The following is a 22,034-nucleotide window of genomic DNA, read 5'->3' as shown; positions in this document are numbered from 1 at the left end:
TAAAAGATATGCCAATATCTCTAAGGTTGAGAGATTGTAAAATGTGTTTAAACACATTAAACTTAGCATTCATATTCAAAGAATACCCCCAATTTTTATCATATTCTCCTCTATGCATTCTACCTTGAACTCATGTCTCATGAGTGAAAACAAATGTACAGCACAGAAAAGAAAATCACAAGCCAAGACCTTTGCATTTCCTAAGCATACTTATTAATAGCTATCATACAAAACATGTTAAGGCAGTTATAGAATTGAAACTGTGTAGGGAGGGAGGGAGGGGATTTCTGTAGACAGTGTCCTTGGAGAGTGGCACTAGTTAGATCAAAAATATCTCATGTATTATAAGACAATTTGGTACATACTGGCAAATAAAAATGTATTTAAGATTCTCACCCACATGCCAAAGGTATGTGATTGTTACCATCTATGGTTCTATATACAGGCTAACCTTGAACTGACTCAAAATTTAAGAAGGTTTGAGACAGACTCCTATGAAATAATACATATTAATGCATCTTTTTTTCTTACAAACAAACAATATTTTTAAGAGATGGAGGCCTTGTTTTGTTGCTTAGGCTGGAGGGAAATGGCACAATTATAGCTCACTGGCACCTCGAATTCTTGGGCTCAAGCCATCCTCCTGCCTCAGCCTCCTGAGTAGCTGAGACTACAAATGCATCCCACCACAACTGGCTGATTTTTAAATTTTTGTAGAGATGTGGTCTCCCTATGTTTCCGGGCTGGTCTCAGACTCCTCGGCTCAAGCAATCCTTCTACCTCAGCCTCCCAAAGATCTGGGATTACAGGCATGAGCCACCACACCCAGCCAACAAACACAAATTGTTAACTTTCTAATCTCAGAATAACATTGATTTTGGATATTATTTCAAATTACTTTTACATAGATGTCCCCTCTCTCTTTTGAAATGCTGTTTAATACTTTTCAGATAAAACCAATAAAGAATTTAAAAATTATATTTTAACAAAGACCTATTTTTAAACTGTAATGTGGTTTGTACGAGCGGTTCTAAATATAGCAGTGGCCAATCTCCCTTGAATAAATACACATAAAAACATCATGTGTTAACAAAACATAGAACACATTTGCATAAAACTTTCAAAATGTCATTGTTTCCCAGTAGATTAGGATATGATCAGACGCTACATTTTCACCAACTGTTTGTTAAGCAAATAATGCTTCAGACCATTATGATAGAAGTGGCAAATAGGTCTTCTTTGGGTGTTTGCTATTTTAAAAGAAAATAAAAATTTCTTTAAGATTTTTATCCCTACATAAGGCAGCTGAAGAGGGGCATGGAAAATAAATTCCCATTAACAACTGACATCTGCAATAGAATAATATAAAGCATAGGTTACAATTTTCCAAACTTAATGTATACATAAAATCAACAGAAAGAAAATGTCAAAAAATGGGGCGCAGAGGTGATGGAAGTATGAAGAAATGAACCTATCTAATTATATTTCAGAGGAAAAGGCAAATATTGTCTCAAAAGGACAATTTTTTTAAAAATGTATCCTAAGAAACATTTATTGTGCTGATAATTTGTTTATTACATATAGAACATTCTGTTCATACTAAATTGTCTATTATATCTTTCATATAAAGGAAAGAAGCAAGGCCAAATAGAGAAAACATCACACAGAATTCAGTACTTAAACAAAAACAACAAGGCAAAACTTAGAGTAGCCAAATCTCTGTTCATAAACCTTCCCAGAGAAATGTAACACTACAAGAAATTGCAGTTTTCCTCTTGTGAAAACAATCTAGCAAGCCACTTAGTCATTTCTATACCTAAAAAGGTTCATTTAAACATTTTACCGCAAAATATTTCTTAATAAAATGTTCAACCTCGGCACTATTGCTATTTTGAGTGAGATAATTCTAAAAAATAATAATAATAAAAAATAAATAAAATAAAATGTTAGTAATGATAAAAGATGATTTTATGACAGAAGATGGGCCACCTGGATTGAGAAACAAATGTTGAAAAAGAGTTAATTTGTGGCAAAGCCAGAGTTTTTCAGAGAGAGTAAAAGGCAGTACGACAATACTGACAAGTTTCACCTATGACAAAGGTATTTGCCCTGTAATAGTAACATGCAGGTGACATAAAGAAGGGAAGTTGAAGGTCACAGTTGAAATATAACCTGATGAATCATTAGATAGAAACCTGAAAGTCACTGACATAAGCATCACAGTTGAATGTCAAATATAGTCATTTTGGAAGGGAAGAGAGGCAAGTCAGATGTCTAAAAAAAGTGTCAGAAGAAAAGCAGGAATAATATACACCAATAAGGAAAATTTCCTATAATTACCTTCTATGTTCTCTGTGAGGTAGCATGGAGGAAATTCTCTAAATGGTCACCTTCATACAAAATATGTTCTCTCTCCCATTTAAACAAAGGAGAAGAAAAATATGAGGCATATACACTGGGAAGTGTTATTTCTCATAAACAAAAAACAAAGAATAAGATTTCTGGGAAAATCAGATGAAACAATGTTCTCCCTTTAATTCTATCCAACATAATTTTTTATAGATTTCCTTAGAGCTTTAAGAAAATAACAGTATATCTAATACTGTGAATTGCATTATTAATTTATAAAGAAAGAGACAGGATTTTTACATAGCACATTATGTAAATGAGGTGAATTATTGCCTTTTTATATTAAACCGAAAATCTTCAATGAAATCCTCTTTAATTACACATATTAAATGATCAGAAAACAATCAACATATTTTGCAAACTCATAAATAGTCAGAATAAACTAAATACCATTCAGCTTTTTAGTATCTTCATTCTCATCAATGAATTGCTTTTTTGAGCTTCTACATCTTCCAGATGCCCACTAGTCCAATCAATTGTGCTAATTTTTTCCAACTCTACCTTTAATTACCAATAAAAATATGACTTGAAACACATACCATAGTTTTTAAATCCACACATTTATGACAAAGTGTGAGGACATTTTGTAATAACTCAAAAACACCACAAATTGAGACAATAATGAATTAACTGAATAATGAAGATTAATCATTAATTAATAATGAAAGAACATAATTTCAGAAAAGCATAATCTTCATTTTGAAGAGGTTTTTTTGTTTGTTTGTTTTGTTTTGTTTTGTTTTTTAATAACCCCATCTAATATACAATGATGCTTTCTGGCCTATACAACTTTGATGGAAAAGTTGCTGGCCAGTAAGTTTCATTTACTTGATTATGCATTTGGCTTCAAATTTGGCTGTTAGTACTCAGTGGTTATTTCCAGGCAAACTTTCAGCTAATAATCAGGTCAAAAGGCTGCCCAGCTGCACCTTTTTGAACTACAGTAAATACATCTCTGTCTAGTCTTATTATCATCTTTAGTGTCTGACATTTTGTAACAGAGTTTTGAAATCATATTTTATGGCAGTGAAGCTGCTAGGAAAAATTTATTGACTTAACAATCCCATCCAACATCTCCTGTCATGTGGAACTGTCCCCAGCACAAGGCAGATTAGTGAATGTGAGCTGCTTCCATTTGGCCCAACTGTCTGGCTAAAGAATTTTCCATTACATGGGTGGATGAGATCAGCTGACTTTAGAACCGTTCAATTTATTCTGTGGCAGCAGCGTAAGAGAAGACAATAGTGACTAGAACTGAATTTGCGTACACTTTTTGTACTGAGGTTCTGATAAAGTAGCAATGGTGAGATTATAAATTTTATTAATTAATTTTTATTATTTTTTAGACTGTCTCACTCTGTCGCCAGGCTGGAGTATAGTGGCCTGATCTCCACTCACTGCAATCTCCACCTTCCTGGTTCAAGTGTTTCCCCTGCCTTAGCCTCCAGAGTAGCTGGAATTACAGGCACTCACCACCATGCCCAGCTAATATTTCGTGTTTTAATAGAGACAGGGTTTTACCATGTTGGCCAGGATGGTCTCGATCTACTGACCTCGTGATCCCCTCACCTTGGCTTCCCAAAGTGCTGGGATTATAGGCATGAGCCATCACACCTGGCCTCAATTTACTTTTTAAGTAGAAGCAAGCATCTACCCTTGAAAGCTGTTTTGGTATCTGCATCCACTGTAGATTCTGGACACAATGAGATGATAGTTAAAGCTCAACATGAAAAGGCCAGTTGATAGTACATGCCATTTCCCAGATGTTCAGTGGCACCAAGGTTCTATCGTAACTTTCCCTTTCATGCCAGGTCAATGAATAAGGCCAGGGGACCTTTGGAATTCACTTTTAAGTAGTATGCTAGGCTTCTTTCAATTCTGACAGTGCACTGTCTGCTATTACTTCTCATGTTCCACATTAAAATGGGGATAAAAACAAGGACAAATTGGTTGGAAAAAAAACATAAATAAGATTAGGTCCATGGTAACAAGATTTGCAAAATAGGTCAAATTTTCAGTCTAGTATTTGGAAATAAATAGATTTATGTTGTAACGTGAAAAGAGCTTTGAACTTACTTTGTAGTCAGAAAAAGCAATGAAAAGAAACAGCAATTATTTTTAATGACTAGAATTTCCTGTACTTGAAAATGGAATTTATCATTTTCAAAAGTAGGCAGTATATGTTGTAAATTACAGGTAGATTAACTCAATATTCTACAAGGTGTCTTGCTTGAAGTAAAATGCACAAATTCAAAATTATACTCACAGAGAAGAATAAAGTTATTTCCAAGCATTGGATCATATTGTTAACAATGTATGTAACATGGATAATATGTGAAATTTAACTGTTGGTGGTTTGATTTTCATATAAGTATTAAATTATTTTTATAAACATTTTATAATTATCCTATACTGTCTAAAACTTCATATTAAAAGCTGCTAAAATATTAGTGTCATGTAAGCAACAGATATTTCATAAATGCTTTTTGTCAATGATAGAAAAATGCTTTCCCCAAGGAGTTTCCATTTCTGTTACGTGTGGAATTAGTGAAGGCAATCATAAATATTAACAAGATTTTCCTATTTAATTTAATTTGAGGACTATATTTTATTCTACAAAATAAAAATAATTGCCTCTAATTATCATTTTTGATCATATCAATGCCTTCAAAAAAATTCAGAGTTGGCCGGGCATGGTGGCTCATGTGCCTGTTATCCCAGCACTTTGGGAGGCCGAGGAGGGCGGATCACGAGGTCAAGAGATGGAGGCCATCCTGGCCAATATGGTGAAACCCCATCTCTACTAAAAATACAAAAATTAGCTGTTCATGGTGGTGCACGCCTGTAGTCCCAGCTACTCAGGAGGCTGAAGCAGGAGAACTGCTTGAACCCGGGAGGCGGAAGTTACAGTGAGCCGAGATCGCACCACTGCACTCCAGCCTGGCGCCTGGTGACAGAGCAAGACTGTCTCAAAAAAAAAAAAAAAAAAAAAAAAAAAAAAAAAAAAAAAAAAAAAAAAAAAAAAAAAAAAAATCTGACTTACCAAAATCATAGCCTTCTCACAATGTATATATAAATCAATAGAAAATATTTTAATCTGAAGTTTGTAACTAAAAACTAGAATTAATCATAAAAAGTATTTGTAATAAACTTTTTCAAGGTTACAGAAGAATTTCAAACCCAATTAAAGCTAACCATAGATTTTAAGTAATGCTTAAAACCATAGAGTTTAAGGAATCCTTAAAATGTACATAAACTGAACACCTCATTTTATGCATTAAGAAACTGAAGGTTACATAGATGAAACCACTTACCCAGGGTCACAGAGCTAACATGTCAGATAAGAGATTCTTCACATTTTACAAATATAAATGTAATTTTCAATATTATCAATCATTTTTAAACTAAAATTTTAAAAGAGCATATCACCTTATATTCCTTTATAAATCTATTTTATTGTAGATTATAAAATATGATGATCTTTCATGTCCTGACTATATTCAGAAAGCTTTTTCTTTATTAATTTCATAATATATCAATCTCCCAATAAAATATATAGCTTATACTATTTGTTACATTTTAATAAGACAAAGATTTAAAGTCTCTGCTATTCATTATGCAGTTTTATATTATATAAATGTATATTTTCATATTTTTCACAAATATAAAGCATCGTTGACAATTCTCCATTATACCTCCTTCAATATATAAAACATTTAAGGGGAATGTAGTATAGATTTTGCAAACATAAACAAAATGAACAACAAATCCTCATGATGACTTCAGCCCCAATTATGTTACTAGTACTTAGTACTGCCCAAACTGGGAGACAGCATCATCTCAATGTTAATGTGAACCTAAACAGGGCTTTTGTCAACTTTAATATACCAAATCTAAAATATTCCATCTCTTCAAAAGGAAGCAGCATTTTATTTTATTTTTTGAGACAGAGTCTTGCTCTGTTGTACAGGCTGGAGTGCAGTGGCATGAACACTTGCTCACTGGAGCCTCCATCTCCTGGGCTCAAACATTCTCCCACTTCAGCCCGCCAAGTAGCTGGTACAACAGGCACAAGCCACAACACTCAGCTAATTTTTTTTAATTTGTTGTAGAGATGGGATTCTACCATGTTGCCCAGGCTGGTCTCAAACTCCTGGGGTCAAGCAACACTCCCGCCTTGGCTTCCCAAAGTGCTAGGATTACAAACATGAGCCACTATACCCACTGGAGGCAGGATTTTAGAAACAAGAATGCAATACCTATATGACGTATCTAATCAGTGATTTCATGATGGCTTTACATAGGGTAACATCTTGATCCCCAAAACAATACCAGCACTAGGTAGAGAAGTTTTAGAAAAAAAATCACATTGAAATGCTTCAAAATATTATTATTGAATTATTTCAGAATTTCTATTTATTAAACAAGCATCTTTTTTATTACCAAATACATTCCAATCAAATGAACACTTTCTTACACATACTATATTCATAGAGACATCTATATTTTATATACTTATTTATCAAAATAGCAAACATTTTCTCTTGTGTGTACTCACCTGTTCAGAAAAGAGGTCACTGTTATCTTCCAAGTATTTACTGAAAGGGTTGGGTTCATAGATTTCCTCCTCTTTTTTCAGTAATATTCTGGATTTTACAGGTACTGGGCGAATTACTCCAGGCTTAGTCTTCATGGATGTCAAATAAACTTTTAAAATTCAACTAAAGACATTATCATTTGGAATTATTTAATTTTAAACACAATTAAAAACTGAGACATACATCTGTTTCGCAGATTGAAAAAAAAAAAAAAAAAAACACTATTAAAATGAACAAATAGGTGTCTTGTTAAGTCATTCAATGCTGTTCTCACAAAAAATTATATTTTTTAAAATTCTAAAATGACTTCGTAAATGCATAAAAACAGCCTAAAATCAAATGATTTTAGCTAATATGTTTATTTAAAACTTAACTATAACAGCAATCAGTTCATAAAGATCTACTATTGTAACATTTGAAATGCAAACATATTCTACCCTTGCTGGGGCATATTGTCAAGAAACACTTCATTTGCTATATATTTGCTGAGAGTCTTCTCTGGGTCAGGAAGCATTCTGGGCACGATAGCATAGATGACTTTGGTATATCCACCAAGCCCATGACAACTTTCTTTTTCTGGAAAGTGCCTACCCTACATGTCCCAAAATCTCCAAAGCGGGACCCCCAGATGCCATGTTCATATTATGAACTGGGGTGGCTTTCTGACCTAAAAGACTGGAGGGTGGGTGGCAAATAGATTGTCTCTTCCAATAGCCTGAAATAGGGATTTAAACTGCTCTGCAGAAACTATGGGAGACTGAAATTAAGCAATGTCATGTAGAAGCTACAGGGAAGTCTTAACATGACCTAAAAAGCAGACATGGTGAGAGCAAGAAGACAGAGCAAAGTGCATGGAGGAAAGAGATACCTGAGGGCTTTCCAGAACTGAGACCCCAGACATTCCGGGGTTTACATGGATTTACTGTCCTGAGATTCTTTAAGACTATTTTTTTTCTTTTACATTAGATTCTCCCCCCAGCTTTTTTTTTTTTTTTTCTTTTTTTGACCCAACATTACTTTTGTAACTTGGAATTGAAGAGTTTTAGCTGAAACGTCACTCAAGATTCTTAGGCTTGTATCCAATGTCGATTTGACAAAGAGAGAGAGGGGGAGAACTCTAGCTTGGGGTAATTTCGAAATGATGTTTCTCAAATACCAAAATCTTGTTACCCTGTAAAGTATCACAAAAATATTGATGTTTGTAAAAACATCACAAACAGTAATTTAATAAAAGCTGTGATGTTCTTTCTGTTTAATCATTTTGCTGCAATCAGTCTTCTCAATCCCATTTCCTTTCGGAAAATGGTAAATTAGCTCTTTTCAATCCATGCTGATACTCACGCGTTAAGCCTTAACGGACTACATCTATCTCTCTGCTCTAGAAAGCACTTGATATATTTTGAGTATTGAATAAATGTCGCTCTGCAATACTTTCTCCAATAGATATTTTTCTAGTTATCTTTCATGTATATGACAACTGGGAAAATACAGTTTGAGACAAGTCTCTGTCTTCCCCAGACTGAGAAATATCTCCCACTTAAGAAACTCTGATTTTTCTCAAGGGGAAAAATAAACATGTAACATCCAATTGTGCATGAAGTCATTCCATAGAGTATACACATGAGAGATGGAGTATACACACAAGAGTATGCACATAAGAGCAATATTCCTCCATTAAGTGCCGCATAAGAACAAAGTCCAGGCAGTTCCTGATTTTTATAGTCACCTGTAATTACAGAGATGCCTGATATCTGGGCCATGATCCTAAGTTGTCCACACTTCTCTTTTTCATTTGACTTCCTGCTTCATTTCTTCTTTCTCTTTCTCTTATTCCTGCACCTTCTCCTTCTCTTCTACTCCCTTGTGAGGCAGAAAACAAATGCAACTCCAGGACTCAGATGCTAAAAGGCTCTAAAACCAACATGGTACCTTAGGGGCTAAGCTTGGTATCCCTATGCAGAAAGATGAAAGCAGGGAGAAGAATTCCAGGAACACTTTGGATGGTAGGATAATCTCTGCCAGAGAAACAAGACTGCCTGTGTCCCTTTATTGCAGTCAGATATTTGGCTTATCCTGGCCTAGAGCCTTCCACTTAGGTCATCTGTCTTGGGATCAGTCCCTTCCAGGATGACACCTGAAGAGAGACTCTTCTGGTTGGTTGGATATCAAATATATTAAGTAACAGAGTCTGTTACTGATGCTTCATATTTGTTTCTCTACCAGTTTTTATGATCTTTAGTTCTTATGAGTTTCCTGGATTTGATAGTTGTCTCTTATAATTAGAGAATTATTTTTGCTCCATTTCCTCCACTGTATTTGATTTTTCACACGTTTTTTCTTGGACTCGGTGTTTCCAGGTTTGGTCTATGTGAAGTCTCTGAGTCTTCCTCATTCTGTTTACTCACTTGGTCTTCTTATGGTTTCCCTGATTTTTATATTATATATATTCCCTTTTTCTTTAGTCCTGTTTTTTGCTCCTACAAACTTAATTTATTGTTATCCAGTAGTCAATACTTCATAGATATGGAAGCCAACTCTAGGCAAAAGACAACTACACGTAGTTTGCCTTTGACATTGTTCATACTTCTCATCCTATGATCTTTAACCATACCTTTCAAACCCAACCATCTGTCAGTATTGGTCCAGTTAAAAATCTAACCCTAGTGTCCCAATTCTGATCCTCATGCACTCTCCACAAACCTTCGTACAAGAATAAATCATCTGCATGGTAGCCTCTACACCTTGCTCATGCCTTTTCATGTGCTTCAAAAGCAGCTTCAAAACCCTTGAGGACCCTTTGCAGCTAATGACACTATCATTGTCTCATAGACACAGGTTTTATATTCTATCAATATAGAATCAAAAACTAAACTCAAAATTTTAGATAGATCATTTCATCAATTTCTTATCAATTCTGTGGGTGGTTTAAAAGTAATGAGTCACATGCCAAAGTCATGCAGTTAATATGTGAAGTTAAGGTTTAAATCCATATTGTGTCTGATCATCAAGCCTGTGATTTTAATTATTTCTATGCCTATTCTTAAGAAGAAGAGAGATGTCATAGAATAGACAGAAGCTTGAAATCATTGTTAAACATCCACCTTTCTGTAATTTATCCTGTCTAATTAACAAAACTCCTGTAATTTTTATATTTTGTATTCCTTTAAAATATATTGTTTCTCTGTTTTATTTTCACTGTCAACTGTCTCATCCTTGATTTTGTCTATTGTTAAGTCATTCTATGCCATTTTACTTTCTTTTCATTAGCCATCCTAAATATTCTCAGAACATTTAGGACCTAATGTTTTCAGTTCCTGGTGATGATACACATTCACACATACACTGTTTACGTGCGCGCGTGCACACACACACACACACACACACACCCCTCTACCACCACCTCCTAAAATGATCCATAATTTGCATGGCCAACATGTCAAAATTTCCACTGATGTCTCTGAACTTGGTTAAAATTATACTCTCATGAAGTAGCATAATATTGTAGAAGGAAAACAACATGGATATAGATGTTAGTTTTTGCAATGTTGTTAACAAACTGTATTACATTGGAAAAGCCATTCAACCTGTGTAGACCTTCTGTTGAAGGGCAGTAATTCTAATACATGACTATGTCCTTTAATAATGGGTAATGACACATTTTACTACTCACCTTTTTGACCCCTCAGGAATTATACCATGCAGAGTTGTAGCAAAAGGCTTGTTTCTGCATTTTCAAATCCATCATCTAAACAAGGGTCTCAAAGTGCCACTTAGAAAGCTATAAAACAGCATATGTGAAGCAACTGACACTGTTTCATCACACATACATCTCTCTTGGAATATTAGTTAGTTTCCCCTCGATTCTTCCTCATACACTGTTTAACAATGTCAAATGGTCATGTAATCTATATTTGCAACACAAAATTAATGTTCTATCCAATTAAGACATTGTCTGCTAGCATTTTGACTCTTAGAGTGAAGACTTTAGACCATTATCAGCATCATCTGGGAACATGTTATGAGTGCCAAGGCTCAGAGCCCGACCTAAATCTACTGAAACAGAATATGCAAATCCCTAACAGATTCATGTACACATTAAAAGTGGAAAGACACTAGACTTGAACTCAATTCATTAAAATGTGCCGCTCATGTAGAGATAGATCATTCTTGGTCTATCAATCCAGGGACATCCATTTGACCTTGTCTTCTGTCTCCAGACTGAAGGAAAGGCTTTAAAACAGACTATGCTTTATTAATTTCTAATCTACATTGCATCTTTGCCTGTCATCTTTGCTGATAGCTTTGGACTTCAAGTAAAGTTTCTCTTGAACAACTTCTCTAATTCTGGACAATCTATTTTGTTACATCTGTGTCCAAACAAACATAGAGGAAATTAGATTTATCAAGTTAGGAGAGTCTATAAATGTTAGCTATTGTAAGATTGTCATTGTTCAGCAATATTACAACTAAACTAGCCTTAAGAGGCCCTTCTTTCATTTTTATCTGCTGTAGGATCCATAGAATAGTTAGACTCATGACTGATACATGCAAATGGCCCTCTAATGATGCCAGAAAAAGCAGTTTTGTAATTTTGTTTCCAGCCTATGTGGAAAAATAAAAAAGGTAATGACTCTCATAGCCAGTACAAAGGGCAGAAGAAGAAAAATGAGAAGATTCTCCCAATAGAAAATATCAATCCATGGATGTACTAAGAATTGATTTATACTGGGTATAGACATTTTTGAAGTGCCTGCAAGACAAAATAATTGTTTTGCAACTCTGACGCACACCTCTACCAGATGTTCACTGGAGACATTCTGCCAACTGAGACTTAGTCTATGTCAGGAACTATAGTGTCTATAGAGATAAATAAGATATACCCTGTTTTCAGAGGGCTCACAATCCAGTCGAGAAAGCCACAAGATAACCATAATACAAGTCGAGTCATGTCACTCATCTCCTAAATGATGTCCATCAATTCCACATCAAGTCATGTCAACTTGCTTCTAAAAGCTCTCTAGTGCCTCACGTTCTTACTGAGAGTGATATTCAAAACCCTTGTAGTGCCTACAAAGCAATACCTATAAGGGTGCTGTCTGACCTGATCTTTCCTATCCCTAATCAGCCTCTCTTTTTTCAGTCTTATTTCCCAGTGCTATCCCTTCCATCCCTTCACTCTTTCAACTCTAGCTTACACACTACGACACTGCCTCCTCCAGAAGTTTGTATTTGCTCTTCCTTTGTCTGGAACTCCCTTTTTCCTTTTCAGTTTTTCAAATGTCTGTTTAAACATCACCTTATCAGACAGATCTTTCTAATGAGCCATAGGAAATAGCAATCTCCACCTCTCTGACCTGCTTTATTTTCTCCACAGCAGTTATCACTACCTGACATCTATCTGTGTTTATTGTCTTTCTTTCTCCGCTAGAATGTAAGTTGTGTGAGATCAGAGATCTTTGGTTTATTCACTTTTGTATCTCCAACAACTAGAATGGTGTCTGTACCTGGTTGGTGCTCAATAAATATTTGCAGAATGAATACGTTAATTGATAGGCAGAAGCTCAGTGTGCTGACTGTAATTCAATACGGAGTCTATAAGAGGTGCTGATTCAATAGCAAAAACAGGGAATCAACTCAAATGCCTATCGATGATAGACTGGATAAAGAAAATGTGGTATGTATACACCATGGAATACTATGAGGCCATAAAAAGGAATGAGACTATGTCATTTGCTGGGACATAAATGGAGATGGAAGCCACTATCCTCAGCAAACTAATACAGGGACAGAAAACCAAACGCCATATGTTCTCACTATAAGTGGAAGCTGAACAAAGAGAACACATGGACAAATGCTAGGGAAAAACACACACTGAGGCCTGTTGTGGGCAGGGGGGAAAGTATCGAGAAAAAAAGGTAATGCATGCTGGGCTGAATAAGTAAATGATGGTTTGATGGGTGCAGCAAATCACCAGGGCACATTTTTACCTATGTAACAAATCTGTACATCCTGCACATGTACCCCAGAACTTAACATTTTAAAAAAAGAGGTGCTGATTGACTCCTTGACTTCCATTATTTTTCCTGAACTGGCTAACTTTTTGATTATAAAATAATTCACAAAGAGAGAACTTTGAGGGATAGAAGAGCCATATGGCCTTTTCCAATAGAGGATGAGAAGGAAAGTGGGTTGGTGAGTTCTGCCCTCAGAAGAAAGAGTAGAAAGCTAGAGTTATCATCTCCAGAAGGTCAAGGAAAGAGGCCACTTCTTTAGGGACTTTACAAGATTTTAATCTTCTTCATTCAAAAGAAACTGTTGTTTTTTCTCCCCTGTTCAAGGTGATATGCCATAAAACTCTTAATACCAAAAGACAATGATGTTATCTTTTTTAAAGAATTCAAGAGTGGAGGATGGGGAGGAGCAGAGGATATTACATCTGACACTAAAGTCTTGGGGGCAGAAAAAATCCAAGGAAGTGAGTATATGGGTTCCCCGAGGCCCAGTAGCAAGTTTTAATGGGCTATAAGACCCTGGTCTAAGCCTGCTATTGATTTGTGTTTATAATCTATCAAGTAGACACTCATACTTGAACACTGTCACTTGGGGCACTATATAAATAGATACCATTTCCATCCTTTGGAACTTTTAATCATAATTCTATGACAGCAAGTTGGTACAGCCTCTGGGCTGGAGACCAAAGTTGGATATTAACTACTAGCACTGACTTAGGCATTTTTAAATAATGGCTTTCCACAGCAAAATCTTTCTTATACTAGTAACTTCAACTAATAATAATAGACTGATGTTTTTAAATTGCCTTTGACTATAGTAATAAGCTCTTGGATGGTGTGATAAAGAAAAAAAGAAATAAAGGATAGGGTACCAGCTCTCAAGAATTTATTTTGATCTTTCTGGAGAGATAAGATACGTAACAAAACTGCAAGAAAGTAACAAAACAACATGCAGCAAATTCTGTGATTCTGGCTGGAAATTCTATTAATTTGATGGGCTCAAAGAGTTTGTGAAAGTGCCATGGTTGTTTGCAAGCTCAATAGCATTCTACCCAGCAAGACTGTGGACAAAAGCAATACTCTCTAAATCATTTACCTGATTTACTCATTCAGATAATACATGTTTATAGACCCTAATTCTTTTTTAAAACAAACATTATAATATACTTGAAGCGAATACTTAAGCTATGTTTTCCCCTCAAACAAATATCTTAAATCTCAAAACACTATGGCAGAGGGTAAAGCTCTCAAGACTGGAAAAAAAAAAAGAGAGATTTTTTATACAACTTATTACCAAGGGACTATTGACATGGCATTCTAGATATTTAAACTTCTGTTTTTTCATCAGAATTATTGAAATAACAATTCCTGCCATACTAGCTCAAAGGTGATTGTGAGAACCCAATGCGATAACATGCATGATAAAACTTGGTAAAGAAAAAACAGCATAAAATAAATTTGAAAGGAAAAATAGAATATATGCTTTGTACTTATAAATATGATATGTTGATTCTAAATGATCTAGACTATTCACAAAAGTACCTACTTAATGTGTTTTTCCAAAAAAAATGTTTTATAATGATTATAATAATTGTATAAAAATAAACATACATAAGACCTCAATAATTAAAGGCCATCTGGCTCAAGAAGCATTTCATGGAAAATACACAATACAGATTGGCCAGATTGAAATATTTCAATGGTTAAAGGAAAGACAATAGCATGACTCAAACCTGAGGAGGCGTACGTTCCTGGTAAGTGCTGTGCCACTTAAGTATGTTATGTCAAGGTAAAACTAGTCAAGGAGAAACTGCCTTTTAGCTTGAAGGAGACATCAGTTCTACACAAAAGCTTTCAGGGCTGCATTTTCTAAATGACAGAGACCTTAGGGCCCTTAGAAAGATGAGTCATGCACCACTAAAACTGGAAACATCAGCTGGCACTCAGAAGTAGGAACAAAGTATTTGCAAGTTTAAGCACTCTTCTTTATAGTGTTCCAGTAAATAGCAGCTTGCTTTTACCTGTGTATAGCCATGTGACTTATTTTTTTTTTAATCTATTGTTTTGTGCTCTCTAGATTAAGTATTCCATCCTGAACAACAGTGAACATTTTGTAAGGGCATGAAATTTCAAAAGCAAAAGGTAAATGTCATCTAAACCAGGCTCCCCTACTGCCAAAGAAAACCAAGATTTACCCAACTTGTGGAGCCTAACTTGCGTGTTGCCTTATGCAGAGAAAAAGAACCCGCTCGCCTTTGTTAAGATCTTTGTGATAATTCAGCTCAACAGCTAGGAAAGTTTTGTGAAGGTTTAACCTAGATCCTAGATCTTTCCTTTCCTCTTGCTCCTTTTAATATACTACAGGAAGCACTATTCACAGCTGTGAAAACTTCAGTACTCTGACCCTACCCTCTTCAGTAACTACTCACATTTTCCAGGCAGTGCACAAATACCAGGCAGAGTCAGACAAAGGAGGTACCCAGTGAACGTAATGCTTCTATAGAGGCCACCATTTCCAAACTCCTTAATTAATCTTTTCTTATTTTCCTTGAATTATCTAAAATCAATAATAATGATTCCTGTCCGAAGGCTACGCAAAGCAAAGATGAACACTAATGCTGGTGATCCTAAATAATCTATTTAACTCTGTAAGCTTCTGTTTCTTTGTAAAAATGGCTGCTCATATTCTCTTCATCATTCACAGATTTTGATGGGCAAAAACATCTTCCTGTCTATAGGCATATACTGACCACTCCACATTTTATGACACGTGAGCCTTACAATAATCCCTTCAGGTTGACAGAGTAGTTATTCCAATCTCCAGTGAATAGGTGGGAATTTCCAATATTTTCATCTCTAAGTTCATTTCCAGTTCTGTTCTACTGCAATGATGTTTAATAGAAGAAAAGTAGCTAAGATTGGTGAACTAGTTTCACATGGGCCTCCAAAACAGTCTCCCACACCCAACTCTAAATCATTTAGCTTCCAAAGTAAAGAATGGAAACATTTTAAGAGAAAGGGTCATGGCTCCACTTCTTTTTCCCTTTCAATTCTGAATTGGCACACTTGCAACAAAAGCAAGCAAACAGATGAGCCACGTTAAAAATTTAAAAGCATGAAAAAATGATATATCTTTAAAAAGTCAAATCTCAAAAACAATTTGAGATTTGTATTAAGCTTGTGGTACCATAGCAATTTGTCAAATATTTTCTCTTCAACACATTTACTACATTTACCTCCTAAAATATGAGAAATAATTTTATATATTAACTGTTTATTTTACACAAAACATAAAATATTTGCTTATATAATTTAACTATAAAATATCATACATTCCCAATAACTGTGTTTTTATGTGTTATACATACATACATATATACTCATATAAACAAAGATGTATATATATATAATCAGAATTACCTATGTCATCTATATGTATATGTATATTATAAACATATACATATATAAAAATATAATTATGTAGATCTCATAGTTTTGTTTATCAAAGGCATTCTTATTTACTCATATTATTCAGAACTTAAAGAGCTCATGATGGCAAATATTGAAAATTCATTCATAAAAATGAAAAAATTTTAACTTTATAAATGTTACTTCAGAGTAAAAATATTCTAAATTTTTAGTGAAGTACATGCCCTATAACATGTCTTATATACAATCATTTTCTGTTGATTTATTTCACTCTTAAGTAGTATTAATATAAACACAGGGTTAACATCGTGAAATAGAAACCCAAGTGATTGAAATAATTATATCAGTAAAAGAGATGTTCATTTTTTAATGTGATACGCTTGTTTAATAATAATCCCTTCAAAAACCTACCTATATCTCAAGGGCATTTTGAGATTAAAACCTAATTTAAAACTTGGTTAAGAAATGTCTTGAACTCCTTAAAGAAAATGTCTTAAGCAAATGCAAAGAAATTATTATAAAAGTTTTTCAAAGCAATGCTTTGTAGTTTTTCCCCCCAGAGAACACAAACACAGGATTGTTTTATTGGGCAAAATATAAGTGTTTTTATTACATTCACAATGAGTTGTTTTACTATATCTCATTTTATAAAATCATTTTTAATATATCTATACATATATATTTGCCTCTTTGAAATAATTTCTTAAAATATCAAACCAAGAACCTACATGTATATATAAAATATATACCTGCACATGTATATACAGTCCACCAACATCTAAAATCTGTATTTTATAAACTATGCTGAGTGAAATTATATGAGAATGTTTAAAACATTCTTGATTTCCATATATTACTCTAAATAAACAAATATATCATTTTAAATATAAAAATAATTGTAGTAATATTTCCATATCTAAAGTGGGAAGTCATTCAACTTCATTATGCTACTGCAGTGCTTGTTTCCATGGCAAATTCTTCATCTTCACTGTGTTAGTGACCATCGATTCATAGCCCTGGAAGAGCTGGGAAAGTATGCAATAGAATGCTCTCACTGTTCAATTAGGAAGCTGAGATCCAGACTCTCAGATTTGTGACTTACCTACTGTCAGCCCATTAGTTAACGTCAGAGCAGGAAGTATAAAGTGGGCCTTCTGATACTCATCCCAGTGTTCTTTCAAGTATACTATATTGTCCCCCACTGTTCTAAACTAATTGACATTAAAATCACACACACACACTCAAACACACCCCATATATACAAACTATATATATATATAAACACCAGTATACCCAAGTGGATTGATTGAATCAAGCTATTTTCAAAGTCAAACAAAGCTTTTTATGATTTCTCAGTATTACAGATAATATAATTATTTTTATTAGGATGATAATTTCAAGATGATTTGTTGGGTGTGACTACAGGATACCAAAACAATTTCTTTAAAAGAAAAAAACTGAGTTCAAACTGTTCTACTAGAAATTTCCATTAATTTTAGTGAAGATATCTATTATTCAGGAATTTACAATTTTAGACAATAAACATCAAAAGATATTAAGAAAATATTTGATCAGTGTTATCTAGGAAACTTATTTCAGGACTTCAATTTGCTAACCACTGGGAGAATAAGAAATACAAAATGCTATAAGAGAAAATAATTTTCCTATTTAATTAAATTTTATATACAAATTTTTATATTATATTCACGATTAGTTGTTTCACTAAATCTCATTTTATAAAATCATTCTAGAGTCTGGGTCTGTGCTGCCCAATGTAGTCACCAGTCCCACTGTTGAGCCCTTGTGATTAAGCAGAAATGAGATTCGCTACAAATGTGAAATATGCAGTAGACTTTTCCCCACAAAAAGGAATGTAAAACTATCTCAAGTTTTATATGGCTTATCCATTGCAATGATAATATTTGTATAGCATTAAATAAAATATTTTGTGGAAATTAACATTACCTGTTCCATTTTACTTTTTTAATGCAGCTACTAGAAATTTTAAAATTACATATGTGGCTTGCATTTATCATTCATGTTGTATTTCTATTGCTCAGTACTAATCTAGACCATTTGTGTGTTGATTATCCTGTGTGAAATATCTATTTTTTATTTCCTCAAATCCAAAAACTATCCTATTCAATCATGACCTTCTCCTTAAACTCTTTTTGGGTCTCTTCCTTTAAAGAGTGAACTCTTCTCTAAATTCCAATGGTATCTTTCATCTGACCTCACTCCATCTCTTCTAATGCCGCTACTTGGATATAAGTTACTGGCAAGTAGGGTCTATGTATGGTTTCAGGTATGTTTGTCACCTGCAACCAATCACCATGGAGCTTTAGAAAAGTATAAATATAATTTTATTAGACAAGTAAGTGAATAAAAATAGATGTAGTAAATGTATTCTTTTTTTCACTTTTACTCAAATAAAGCTCTCTTGAGAGATCAGAATTTATAGAAGTAGATCTGTGACTTAGAAGATACATACCAGTTGACTCTCAGATACTGTAGAAGATGGTGAGGAGAGATTTGCCTGCAAAACATAAACATGGTGTTTATTTAATGAAACTCAAAATTTATTAAAATAAAATATTTATGTGTTTAGTATCTTGAAGTTTATTATTAAAGAAGTTTATGTCAATGATAGGATTCTGAAAAGCATAAACAAAAAGGAAAAATATCATTATGCCACCAAATAAAAAATTTTTAATATTTTTGATAAATTGTCATGCAATATTTTTCCTACTTTTTTTACTAGGCCCACATAATAGTGAAAATGATGTTTTACATGCTGGTTTTTCTTCTCATTTTCTTAACATAAGCATTATAACATGACATCAAAAATTATGCAAGGTTACATAACATTTCATTCTGTGTATACTTCCCATTTTAATCAAACATGCCAGCATCGTTGCTATTTCTGTTTGTTTAAAGCAAACTTAAACAACAGGTATCTCCTTACAGTATTGTTTTATAAAAATAAACGTATATCAAAGCTTTTATGATTTGAGAATAAAACTGACTGGGTTTTTAGAATTGTTTAAATTAAAGAGCAAATTAATATTGTTTCTTTGTCATTGGCTCCTGTATTTCAATCCTTTCATCTGGATTTAGTTTCTCTCATTTTTTAAAATTTTATCTCATTGTCGTAAGAACATTTAACATGAAATCTATGCTTTGAACACATTTGTCAGTGCACAATACAGTATTGTTGGCTATAGGTGCAATGTTGTATGGCAGATCTCTCAAACTTATTCATCTTGTTTAACTGAAACTTCATGCTGATTAGTAACTTGCCATTTCCGCCTGCTCCCTGGTTTCCTTCTTACTAAAGTAAAGGTTTTGGTAGTTTTTCAGACCTTGCTGTCTTGGATGTTGTCTGAGTGTTTTTATCATGTTCTCATTCTTCAGTAAGAGTTCAACTAGACACAGAATTCCAGGTTAATGGCATTTCTGTCTTTTGCAGATGCTATCCCACAGACCCTGGCTTTTGTTGGTGGTGGCCTAAATGTCATAACTTGGAGGATCATCTGTCTTCAAATCTGGTTAACATTGAAAGTTTATCTCCATGACATTCTGTAATTTCACTATGATGTGCCTCAGCGTAGATTTCTTTTTATTTATTTATTCATTTTTTTTGAGGGGGGGAATTGGTATGTTCCTTTACTCTGAGTATGCATCTATTCTGAAAAATCCTACATGACTATCTCTTCAAATGCTGCTTTTCTCCCAATCTCCCAATATATCTAATCTCCTATTATTGAGCTTCTATTAAATATATAGTAATGTGCCACACAATGATGTTTCAGTTGATGATGAACCAAATATATGACAGGGGTCCCATAAGATTATAATGGAGCTAAAAATATTCCTGTCACCCACTAATGTCTTCATGATCTTGACTATATGTAGGCCTAAGCTAATGTGTGTGTTTGTGTCTTAGTGTTTAATAAAAAAAGCTTAATGAGTATAATAAATAAAAAATAAAAAACTGAAATAGAAAAAACTTATAGGATAATGGTGTAAAAATATTTTTGTACAGCTCTATAATGCATTTGTGTTTCAAGCTACATCTTCCTAGAAAAGAGTTGAAAAATTTTCAAAATTAAAAAGCTTATTAAATAAAAAAGCTACCGTAAGCTAAGGTTAATTTATTGTTGAAGAAAGAAAAAAAACATAAACTTAATGTAGCCAAAAGTCTACAGTAGTGTACAGTAATATCCTTAGTTCTTCGCATTCACTCATCACTCACTCATTGATTCACCCAGAGAAACCTCTAGTCCTGCAAACTCCATTCTTGGCAAGTGTGCGATACAGATGTTCCACTTTTTATCATTTATAATGTATTTTTACTATGCCTTTTCTATGTTTAGACACATAAATACCATTGTGTTACAATTGCCTACAGCATTCAATACAGTAACATGTTACATAGGTTTGTAGCCTAGCAGCAATATGCTAAACCATATAGCCTAGGTATGTAGTGGGCTCTACTATCTAGGTTCATGTATATACACTTTAATGCTTACATAATGATGAAATCACCTAGTGATGTCTTTCTCAGACTGCCTCCCCATAGTTAAGTGAAGCATGAGTGTATTTCGGACCCTCTCAAATCCTCTCCCATTTATCTCAAACTCATCTTTATATTTTGGTCTCTTTATACTGTATTCTGGATGGTTTTTGCTTTAAGCCTGTCAATTAGCTTATTTTTCTTTAAATGCATATTAGTACGTTTAACATGGTAATTGAAGTAAATACCTTAATTGACTCTTCACTTCTAGGTCTACTTGGCTCTTTTTCAAATCTTGTCTTATAATATCTATAACTCATTATAATGTTTAACATATTTCAGAGTTGTTATGGTCACCCCTTATTAAATATTGTGTTGCTTGTATTTGCTGATTCTCCCTCATGTATCTCCCTCATGATGTTCTTTAGTTATTTTGTGTGCTTTTAAATTTTCTATTTTGAGTAATTTTGGTAATTTGAATTTCTTTAGATAGTCAAGAAGCCCTGGTTAGGAAACCATCCCTGTAGTACATTTGCCCTCATGGGGGTCCTAGGAGTTGCCTAGGTTCTGGACCAGTTACCGTTTGCCTACACCTCTCTCTCTTGCTGCCATGTGAAGAAAGTCCTTGCTTCCCCTTCACTTTCCCCCATGATTGTAAGTTTCCTGAGGCTTCCCTGGACATGCAGAACTGTGAGTCAATTATATCTCTTTTCTTTATAAATTACCCAATCTCAGGTAGTTCTTTATAGCGGTGTGAAAATAGAGTAATACAAACTTGGAAGTCCCACTTGATTTATGGCATCCAGGGATTAGTTATGTTTTACCAAGCATTTCTGAATTTACATGAGAGGCTAAATTTTCATACCAGCTTAGCCTTCCATTTTGACAGGAACCGGTCAGCATAGAGATGAATAATTATAAATATGCTTGGTTAAAATATAATCAAGTTATGTTCCTAAAATAATTCTATTTTTGAAATTGCAAATATTTCAGAGCTTATTTTGATGTATCATTATTGTTTTTAATCTCTGAGAGATCAATAATAACCGAAAACTGAAAGCCTCATGGTTC

The 22,034-nt window shown here is 34.0% G+C and overlaps 1 protein-coding gene across 13 annotated transcripts in view; it reads right to left on the bottom strand.

Moving 5' to 3' along the window:
- Positions 1-22,034, bottom strand: part of LOC108314151 (muscular LMNA interacting protein) — a 269,710-nt gene that overhangs the window by 58,067 nt on the left and 189,609 nt on the right. For all 13 annotated transcript variants that reach the window (XM_017542898.2, XM_017542908.2, XM_017542904.2 and 10 more), the window contains 2 exons: positions 18,939-18,983; positions 6,968-7,096 (listed from right to left, as the gene is read on the bottom strand). In XM_017542898.2, coding sequence (XP_017398387.1) covers positions 6,968-7,096; positions 18,939-18,983 — 174 coding nt within the window. The remainder of the gene's footprint in view (positions 1-6,967; positions 7,097-18,938; positions 18,984-22,034) is intronic.

Source organism: Cebus imitator, unplaced genomic scaffold, assembly GCF_001604975.1.
Source record: "Cebus imitator isolate Cc_AM_T3 unplaced genomic scaffold, Cebus_imitator-1.0 Scaffold148, whole genome shotgun sequence".
In the NCBI taxonomy this organism is placed as follows: domain Eukaryota; kingdom Metazoa; phylum Chordata; class Mammalia; order Primates; family Cebidae; genus Cebus; species Cebus imitator.
This window is presented reverse-complemented; position numbering and strand designations above follow the sequence as displayed.